Here is a 9,937-nt window from a genome sequence, read left to right as displayed (position 1 = left end):
TATGATCATGAAAAGCAGCCATATAGATATTAACGTTATGTGGTTAGTACGATCTAGGCGGCCAGGGGGGTATTCAAGCTTAATCCTCCCACTGTAGGGAATAAGAATCAAGAGATTGAGGTGCTTCAAATAATCTTATTTAGGGATACTCTTTTCCCTGTCCGCCGCATGAACCTTGGTAGCAGTGGGGGTGGTTTGTTGATATAAGGTTGATATAGATTGATATCGAGCGCAGGATCTCCCAAACGCCAGGAGAATGGTTGTTAGTTTGTAGTTGAAGGACACTGTATTGCCTCTCTCTGTAAACAGGAGGTGCTAGCCTTTTTTCCCAATCCGATTAGCAGGTGAAATACCAATGTAACAGAATAGGGCTCGGCAATGCAGGCTTCCACCTCAGATGAGTTATTTCAGGGGCCAGTTAGTGATCGACTGTAATGCAACGTAGTATTCCCAAGTGCGATATTAGGAGCTTAAGGACGTCCTGAAGCTGTGAGAGTGGTTTTGGCGACATAGAACTCTATATAAAGAGCTCATTCCTCTCTTCTTTTGACCAATTCGTCTCAACTCATCAAAAGAATCAACAACATAATCCAAATTCCAACGGTACATCAGACACAACATAATCCAAATTCCAACGGTACATCAGACATCTTCTTGTTCCTCCTCCTCTCCGAAATTCGAAACTACCTACACAACCCTGTGTTTGGTAGCCTCAAATACATCCCCTTTTAAAGACTCATCCATAGGTAAGAATTCGGGAAATATTCCTTTCGGATAGGAGTTGATGCTCATAGAATATTCCTCTTGTAGAACCAAGCAAAAATGAGAGCCTTCACCTTGTTCTTCACCCTCCCCATCGTGTATGCCGCATCCCTTGGGATGAGGGAAGAGCAGGGCATCTCGACTTCTGATGAACCGCTTTGCCCGCAAGGCAAATGGGCCGAGGAATGTCAAGTACAACAGTCGGCATCATCAACCCTGTTCGAAAGGTCCGTGGAGGTGGAGGCACGCGCCGGTGAAAGCGGATCATGGTGTTACAAGCCCGGGGCGGAGGCATTCTGGGGCGCAGCCAGTGCAGCTTGCTGTAACGAGGTCAACGGCAGTATGAGGAGCAATCGCCGATGCTACGGGCTCAAAGATTCGAGATATAGGTGTAACAACTTCTACGTGTGTTGCAAGAACAAATTCCGCTCGAAGAACAGACCCGGAAGGGACAGATGTTACTAGGCTTGTTGTTCGATGCTTTCGAGATAGATAAACAAGGGGTTGATTTTGTGAGAAACCGTTGTTAGTGTTTTGTGGTTGTTGAACCTATGGTTATACTTTTGGTCTTTCACTTTTGTTTCTTGTTTTCACTTGCTGTTGTTCATATCTCTTTCTCACCTGTGTTTTCAGAGATCAGTCATTCGCTAGTTATCATTTAACAGCAAAACAAGGGACCTTTACCTTCTTCTTATTCCCTTGTCGAAGCCTATTTACCCGTGAATGCATGGCTCATGTCCTTGGAATGTGGCCCGAGTCATTGGCAATACCATGACTCCTTCTGCCAGCAGTAAGCTGGCGGTTTTTGTTGTTCACTCAGCTGACCAGACGGTCTATGTTGCTGGATGCCCATGAGCTCTGGCCATGCTTGTGGTTTGTATAGCGTAGCATCTGACCTGAGGTCAATCATGCTTTCGAGAATAACGAAATAGTGGCACGAGCTAGATACAGAGTAGTATGCCTCCTGAGCATAACTTCCACACACGAAGGGGCGCATGTGGCAACCGCAATGGAAATTCCCTCTGGGGGGAAGTAGTAACGCGCAATTCGAGGACTCTAAAAATATGGAAACATGATGCCGCTGCAGAGGCCGCACCCTCATAAAAAAACCCTGTCGACGCCCACGGCAGCAGCAGTGCGAGTGACAAAGCATCATCCAGAGTCGATTCCGGCTTACGGCTTCCGCATCAAGGGGTTGGAAATGTGGGTTTGTCATAGGGGATGCTAATATGGTGATCATAGCGATGGGCTGGGTGGGGTCGAGTGACCTAAACCATCCGGATATCATCACAGATAAATCATATTGAAAATAGATGGAGAAACGAAGCCATTAAAGAGATGGTACCTGCGAAGAAGAGGCGGCATGCCAGGCCCTTTCAAGGCGGTTGGATATTCCCAGACTAGAGATGCGCGACGGCGGCCAATGAAATTATGGCAACATGTCACTTAAATAAGCCGGTTCACAGACCGATATTAATTGTAGCCCTCGCAATCGCCCATGATTCATTTAGCCGCCACTTCAGTCACAAGAGCAGTTGCGAAGTGAGCTAATGGTGGAAAATGTGCTAGGTTGTTGCAAAGGAAAAGGGGTAAAAAAATGACGATAGGTCTCGCGATTTGCAAACAGTGCAAACATCAAACAATTCAGAAACCGGGTTATTCACCATTCATGAAACCGCGACTTCCGCGCGGCACTTTAGTCTGATGTCCCTAAATGAGCTGCCTTTAATGAGCTTTTCATCTTTCATGTTGCCAATGTGTGTGTTTCTACGGTGGGAATGTAAACCAACCTTTTGTTGAAAGAGCCCATCAGCTAAGGTATAAGGGTGATGGAGGAGATAAAGATTGTTGGGAGCTCTTCGGCGCAATGGAAAACATTGCTCCGTCGATGCCTTTCTCAGAGGACCGATGCTTCTGAATTTAGGGCTTTTGCGAAGCTTATGCTGAATCGCTATTCCATCCCGGCGAGAAGGCTGATAGACATTATTTTGGCCTTAAGATGTGTCACAAATGTGCCCTGGGACCCCTTAATACCGCTTTATGTGGACACCCTACATAGGCTTGGGAGTATTAAACTTGAGGATATACTAGAGTCACTTCTTGCGCAGTCGACAGTTTCCCAGAAGCAAGTGGCTGCACAGAATGGATCAACCACGAAAGCACCTGTCAGTACACTGATGACCGACTACTGCATTATCCATAATGCTACGATAGCGGCGACTTCGGGACACGCCCCCAGAACGACATCTGACGCCGCAAACACATTTTCTGCGCTCGCAAAATGGATTTTAGCTCTTCTTTCATGGAACTCAAGTCGCGAACCGGTAGGCGACCCCGCCGCCTCGTTGACGAACTCTCCGGACACCCTGGCTGTGTTTGAATCTCTCGGAATTTTATTTGCTGCTCTTATGAGCACTGAAAAAGCCGTAAATGCTCTCTCTGCCTCAGGGCCAAAAGGTACTCTTTCTATTCTTCTCACAGTAGACCCTCGTTTACATTGTACTTAAATACTGATTGCCTGTTATCGATCAGGTTGGAGAAATAAACTAGGCCAATCCCTCTCTGAATATATACCGCTATGTGGTGGTGTATCAATTCCTTTACGTGACAGGCTTGAAACTTTGCGAAAAGATTTCAATTTGTATGGCCACGACGGCGAGAAATCCCTTGAAGATGCAATGATGGAAAATGTCAATATTTCAGCTCTAGAATTTGAGTCTAATGTCCTTGATGGCTCTATCATCAATTCCAGAGCAGGACCATATATATATGTTAATGCCTTGGTATGCCTGTTGCCCTCTCAACTGTTACAGTAGTCTACATACTAATAGTATCATCTTAAAGCTTTTTGGGAGACCGCTGGTGGATGATAGTATGGTTGTTAACTACTTAAATAATCGATATGGAGTGAGTTTTTGAAGTCCATACTACTAAATTACTCTTGAAAACTCATAATATTTTTCTAGGGCGATCGCATGACACTAATCGAAGATCTTATTACTGCAGCCTTTGACGTGTTATCGAATGGGATGTACCGCAACGAGCCTAATCGCACCATGTTTATCTTCCGGTCTTTCTTAGTCAACAAGCTGCCGCCATTTTTTGCTGAAATGTGTGCATCTGCTATTGACCCCATACCGATGGAGCTTTGCATCACCCGCGCCCTCAGTCGCATTGACCCCAATGCCTTTCCTTCGTTTTCTGAAATGTTCGCAATGCAAGGAAATTCTATCCTGTCAGATGTCCGGCAGGAATTTTTGTTTGCCTGTGCTTTGCATAAATTGATCCCGGAAGCAAGCATTGAACGACTTCTAGGGGAAAACCCAATGCAGACCTTGCCTGTTGGAGGACAGCTTCGAAGAGAAGATCTAGTTTCCCAAATTAATAACAATCCCGAGCGTGCGGAACAACTCATAAATGAGCTCGAGTCGATGGAAGGCAACGCCGGTACCATCGCGGCGGCCATCACAGAAGTATGTCCTTCATTTTATTGGTTGCTACCTTGACATTCCTCCATTAACTATATTGCTAGGTGATGCATAACTTATGCTCAAGGAAGGAAACAATGACATTGAAGAATATCTGCAATTCTCTGTCACGGAGGCCTCTTTCCTTGGACGTCATGCTTCTTTTCATTAGCCCATCAACTATCTTGCGACCGCTGTGTGCTTTGCTTGACGCTTGGAAATGGGGCGAAGAACAAGGTACGCAGAAACGTGATATGTATGAGGCATGAAAAATGCTGACGTTATATACAGGTGAAAGCCAGCCGGTTTATGACGAATTCGGCAGCATATTACTACTAGTTCTCGCCTTCAAGTACAAATACGGATTATCTCATTATGACTTGGGGATTTCTAATCCAGACTCGTTTATTTTGCGACTCCTGCAACATGGTTGCTCCAGCCAGAGACTCGAGGATTTGGATGAAAAGCAAAAGAATAATCTTGGAGCATGGATCACCGCCCTATTCATTGCGGAAGGGATCAGCGATGAATCAATGTCATCATGCAGCCCTCAGGAATTCTACTTCCTCGTCTCAACACTTTTCAGTCAAAGTTTGGCTGCGTGCGAAACTGGAAAGTTGGAATTTGAGACCTTAAAAGGCGGGTTTGAATGTACGTTGATCCCGAATGAAAACCATACAAGACTTAAGCTTATTTTCATAGATCTCTTAGAGCCTTTTCTCTTACCATCTTTAGTGATGGCGCTAACGTGGCTCGGCCATCATATCTGGGAGTCGGAAAGTGATTTGACTACATCGTTAAAACTTTTACTTGCCCTCGTTAAACCCAGCTCCATATCTGGCGAAGCCCAGGAAATTCACCGCACGGTGTTATTAATAACTGCAAAACAGCTCGGTGACCAGCTGAAAGGTGTGCGCACCAGGCACCTTTCCAGAAACGACATCAAGCCCATTCTTGAGGCTTTAGAACCGTACCATTCCTTCCAGCGGCGCAGCACAGCGCGTTACGGCGAAGTAGAAGGCTGGGCTTCAAATCCAGCAGGTGGAGGGATTGTTGCCAGCATTCGCAACACTTTCTCGTCCTTTGTCTTTTGGAGCACAAGCCCTGAAATAAGCATGACCCCTCCTAGCTACACACACCGTCAGATTGTCGCCGGAATAAGACTTGTAGGTGCGGTTCGCGTGCTGAGGGGCATAATCGACGAGCTCAAATTGCAAGCGGAAACCGGGAGCGGAGATCTCGCCCTGGACATAGCCGCCACGCTCATATGTGCCCCCCTTGCAGAATCCTTCGCCGTAGAGCGCGCGGCATTCCATCCTGTTGATCCGTCTAAAGACGCCATACCCCGCTGTCCGATTCTCACGCTCCGCGACGGGCTGAACCTTGAGCGCGAATCTATTCCCAAGTTAATCGATAGTGATACACTCCGCGCAGAGCTAATCGTGCGTTTAAGCCGGCGAGTCGATGCGCTTACTGCCGTCCCGCAGATGCCGCAGGAGGTTTCGAACATAGATGTTGGTAACATAATGCAAGGTATCAATCTGGAACGGGAGGGAATGGGAATGAGCGGCCAAAGGCATGATCAAGGAGGTGAGCAATCCGGCCAACAGAATCAGGGAGCGGACGATACGGGGGATCTCAATGACATGCTTGATGCGGCAGTGGCAGCAGCTGCTGGGGGTGATGGGGCTGGAAATGGACAGGGGATGGGAATGAGTGGAATAGGCGAGATTGGTATGGGTATGGGTAGCGGCCTAGATGCAAGTATTGATGATGTGCTGAATGGAGCGGATATGGGTGTGGGAAATCCTGAATATTTGGATTTGGATATGGAGGGCATGTTTTAAGATTGTAGGGCTGGAAGCAGGTTTTCCGCGTAGTGATTCTCATCTATACTGCCCTTCTTCTCTTGTCTTGTACTTTTTTGGGTGGTGGGAGGTGGATTAGTTGTGCTTGGTGACAATCCGAGACGGGGAATTTCACTGTTGAGGTTAAAACCAGGATCTGGTGCCTTTGATTGTCGCTCGGGATGGGCTCATAAAAAACATACATATATGTGATGAGAATCGCAAACTCCCCAAGTATTTTTTTAGTCACGCGAATAGGCCATTACTTGTTCTATGTAATTCATACCTATCGATACTGTAGGCTTTCTACAATATACGAACTATAAAGAAAGAACGATTGCGGTCATAAGCAACAGGAAACGAGGAATCCTATCTTAGCAAAATAATGCGATCTAATTAGAAAATATACCTTTCGTATCCGAATTCAAGTAGCGCTACGGTATTCGGACGACATAGCGCGAAGACATAAGCGAAGACATAACATTATATCGCGTATAAAAATCTATATTCCGCAGCCCTATCTCACAAAACTCCAAAGAAAAGATAGTTATATATCCCTGATCACCCTCTCCGTCTGTCTATACGTCCTTCTTCCTTTCCACCACAGCCCCGTCCTCAGCTGGTTCCAGCACCTCCCACCGGCATTCAATGCCATGCTGTTTAAACTGTGAAACGATGCGATCTGCTATCTGGGTGAAATTAGTCGTGGCAAGGGCTAGTATTGTGGGTCCTGCGCCGGAAAGGCATATCCCTAATAAACCGGGCTGGGTGGCTGGGGTCATGGAGCTGAGGATTTCGGTGAGACCGGGTACGAGGTGTTTTCGGTACGGCTGGTGAACTTTGTCTTGCATTGCGAGATAGATCATATCTGGATCTAATGGGGACTGGCTAAGGACTGAGGGGAGGAGGGTGGCGCGTTGGAGGTTATATATCTAAAATGAGAGAAATGAAAGGCGTCGTTAGGGGTATATGTCTAGTTTGCAATGGGCTGTGATGAAGAGAAATGGGATAGTTGATAGTCACATACGACGTCTGCTCTTGAGTACACTTCTGGTAGAACTTCACGAGCTTTCGCTGTGGGAAGCTCGAAGCTAGGTATTATCGTGATGGCTTTGATTTGTGGTGACCAGGCGAACTTTTTGTAATGGCCAATGCCGATGGGTGGCTCCGGCGGTTTCACTCCAGTGTCAATGCCGCCAGCAGGTGCTGGGAGAACTTCACTTAATGGGATCTCTTTCCAAGCTAGATCTTCTGGTTTGAGCTCGTTCAGATAGGTGCCCACGAAGCCCCCGTAGAGGGCTGCAGCAACATTGTCGGGATGGCGCTCTGTATATACACACACACGCTTAGCAAGGGGACCTACGAGGCTCGGCAATACGATGAGGGGAATCATGTACCTATCATCAAGCAATAATCTAGCATCCGAGCTTTGTTCATTTTTAAACCTCCTATTTCATTCCCTAGCATAACGCCCGCAGTAACAGCCGCCCCGCTCGACCCCAGGCCTCTTCCAAGTGGGATGGGATTTTTGATATGAACATGGGTTTCAACGGGGAAAGCACGCTGATCGTGACACCGAAGAACGTAGAGAGCAACGCGTGTAATGAGATTGACTTCCGGATCTAAGCTAACCTCCTCTGCATTTTCACCCTCATATGTGATTGCACAATTGAGTGGGATTTTGGAGGAGCTTATGTTTGTAGTGGTGACGTGGAGCTCGAGATGGATAGACAGCGCTAAACCTATTTGCATTTGCCTTTGTCAGTTCCCAATTCTAGAAAAAGGGGTTGAGGGGAGAGCAGGCAGACCTCGTCGTCGCAAACAACCGGGAATTGTATCTTGCGCCAGGCGGACTTACCGATCACATCGAACCCTGGGCCGATGTTTGCAGATGAGCAGGGAACTTTGATTGTGAAGGACATGTTTGTGCTAATTAGTAATTTAATCAGATCCCGCTATTTTAAAGCTATGAAAGTTGGCTAATTGCATCCAGCTCCGGCACCGTTGTTATTATACTGGGTTGGTTCTATCTACCCCTCCGTCAATACAGATATCACCGTAGAAAAAAAAAAAAAAAAGTTGGCGAATAATAGATGAGTCATCGGGACAAACTCACGTGATATTCTGGGAATATCCATATTCCCATGTTGGAGCTACTACACAAGCCCTAACCCACGTGACCCACACACATATATTTAGCTTTCACTAGCTACTAGTTAAATAACAACAACAACCAATCATGTTCAATCTCTCTCACAGGTTATGAAGTTCTTGTACTTCTACAAAGTGTTATAATCATGGAATAATCATACAATAAGCTTTTCAAATAGCTGCTTCTTTTATTCAAATATCTCATATCAAATGCCTGTCAATACAAGATTAATCAACTGTAAAGAGATCTCAGAGAATCAGATAGCTGAATTCTTTTCAATATTAATAATTATATAAAAATAATAAGAATAATCAAGCTCAAGATAATTCTTCAGAATATAAAGATATAACAGACTGCAATGAAATCATTATTCTGAGACAGTATATTACTCAGTTAAATAAATGATAAGAATATTAAAAATTCTGATAATAATACTTAATAATAATATTAATAACAATATTAATATTAAAAATACTATGAATTCAGAGATCAGATTTTACAAGACTATAATTATAATTAAAATTATAATCTCATAATATTAATGATATTATAAATATAATTATAACTTATAATATTAATAATATTATAAATATAATTATAATTATAACTATTAATATTAATATTAAAATAATAAAGATACTGATAATTATAATAACTTATAATAATCAGATTACTGAGTGTGTCTATATAATAATTATAATAACTTATAATAATCAGATTACTAAGTATGTCTATATAATAATTATAATAACTTATAATAATAAGGTCACTGAGTATGTCTATATAATAATTATAATAACAATAATAATAAAATGATAAAAATATGAGAAATGAGACTCTGTAGTGTTCAGATGACTGAGAAAGTAATACAGATATAGAAAGAATGAATTTAAGTGTTTTTTCTTACATATTTAAGTGTATTTGCATGTATGAAGCTAGTTCTTATGAGAAAACTAGACTCTACTTTGTGTAATTAATTATTATTATAGATTTGAATAATTTAAGCACTTTTAACTGCATAAGTTAACTGGTCTGTGTAGTATGAAAGAGTGTTGAAGCTACTATACAAGCTCTAACTCATATAACTTACACACATATATTTAGCTTTTACTAGCTACTAGTTAGATAGTAATAATAATCAATCATGTTCAATCTCTCTTATATCTCAGAATATCACATGAGTTTGAATCTGTTAATAATTACTATATCTACTCTAGTCACGTGCCACCTCAACCTATTCATTTAGTGTAACTTGTATAGATAGATTACATATATATAACATAATAATATTATTCTTCAAGAGGTTATAAAGCTCTTTTACAAGCTAATGAATAACTGTAACAATGTGCTAAATTAACATCTTAATATGTTATTACAAGCATGTCTAGATAATTTATTAATTAATTGAACTTATGATAAATCTGAGATCAGGTGAAAAATCTGACTTAATAAAGAGTTATATATTAATATATGTAATGTGGCGGAACTGAAGCAGTGACTAGTCAGCAGTGTTACATAAAAGTAGTTGTTTGAGAAGCTGTATAAGTGAGCTTGACTATCTTGCTTAAATAGTGAGCTTGTAGACTACAGAGTTATTGCAAGAATATCACAGATATGATACTTAGTATACTAAGAAGATTGTATGAGACACATAGTAACTCTTATATATATTTCAGTAGAAGAAAAAATGAATCACTGACTTCTTTGAT

General features: G+C 42.9%; 3 protein-coding genes across 3 annotated transcripts; 2 read left to right on the top strand and 1 right to left on the bottom strand.

The window, feature by feature from the left end:
* The first annotated feature begins 617 nt into the window (after positions 1-617).
* On the top strand, positions 618-1,441 carry BDCG_00404 (uncharacterized protein). The gene is made up of 2 exons (XM_045415913.1): positions 618-746; positions 811-1,441. Exon 2 carries the CDS (start codon positions 823-825, stop codon positions 1,225-1,227), a length of 405 nt encoding a protein of 134 aa, XP_045271753.1. The 5' UTR covers positions 618-746; positions 811-822; the 3' UTR covers positions 1,228-1,441.
* A 1,015-nt stretch (positions 1,442-2,456) lies between these two features.
* Positions 2,457-6,439, top strand: BDCG_00403 (RNA polymerase II mediator complex subunit Nut1). The gene is made up of 7 exons (XM_045415912.1): positions 2,457-3,219; positions 3,295-3,545; positions 3,607-3,669; positions 3,729-4,235; positions 4,295-4,466; positions 4,521-4,880; positions 4,932-6,439. Exons 1-7 carry the CDS (start codon positions 2,592-2,594, stop codon positions 6,074-6,076), a joined length of 3,126 nt encoding a protein of 1,041 aa, XP_045271752.1. The 5' UTR covers positions 2,457-2,591; the 3' UTR covers positions 6,077-6,439.
* BDCG_00402 (homoserine kinase) lies at positions 6,153-8,133 on the bottom strand. The gene is made up of 5 exons (XM_045415911.1): positions 7,935-8,133; positions 7,474-7,818; positions 7,104-7,402; positions 6,280-7,008; positions 6,153-6,211 (listed from the first exon to the last, which is right to left on the bottom strand). The coding sequence occupies exons 1-4, from the start codon at positions 7,996-7,998 to the stop codon at positions 6,655-6,657; spliced, it is 1,062 nt and encodes a 353-aa protein (XP_045271751.1). The 5' UTR covers positions 7,999-8,133; the 3' UTR covers positions 6,153-6,211; positions 6,280-6,654.
* Between the last annotated feature and the right edge of the window lie 1,804 nt (positions 8,134-9,937).

Source organism: Blastomyces dermatitidis, assembly GCF_000003525.1.
Source record: "Blastomyces dermatitidis ER-3 genomic scaffold supercont1.1, whole genome shotgun sequence".
Taxonomy (NCBI): domain Eukaryota; kingdom Fungi; phylum Ascomycota; class Eurotiomycetes; order Onygenales; family Ajellomycetaceae; genus Blastomyces; species Blastomyces dermatitidis.
This window is presented reverse-complemented; position numbering and strand designations above follow the sequence as displayed.

Coding starts and splice junctions, on each gene's coding strand:
- BDCG_00404 (XM_045415913.1), top strand. CDS start 823: ATGAGAGCCTTCACCTTGTTCTTCACCCTCCCCATCGTGTATGCCGCA.
- BDCG_00402 (XM_045415911.1), bottom strand. CDS start 7,998: ATGTCCTTCACAATCAAAGTTCCCTGCTCATCTGCAAACATCGGCCCA. Junction 7,403..7,473: donor AGATTATTGCTTGATGATAG/GTACATGATTCC, acceptor GTGTATATACAG/AGCGCCATCCCGACAATGTT. Junction 7,009..7,103: donor TGTACTCAAGAGCAGACGTC/GTATGTGACTAT, acceptor CTCTCATTTTAG/ATATATAACCTCCAACGCGC.
- BDCG_00403 (XM_045415912.1), top strand. CDS start 2,592: ATGGAGGAGATAAAGATTGTTGGGAGCTCTTCGGCGCAATGGAAAACA. Junction 3,670..3,728: donor ACTTAAATAATCGATATGGA/GTGAGTTTTTGA, acceptor ATATTTTTCTAG/GGCGATCGCATGACACTAAT. Junction 4,881..4,931: donor CTTAAAAGGCGGGTTTGAAT/GTACGTTGATCC, acceptor TTATTTTCATAG/ATCTCTTAGAGCCTTTTCTC.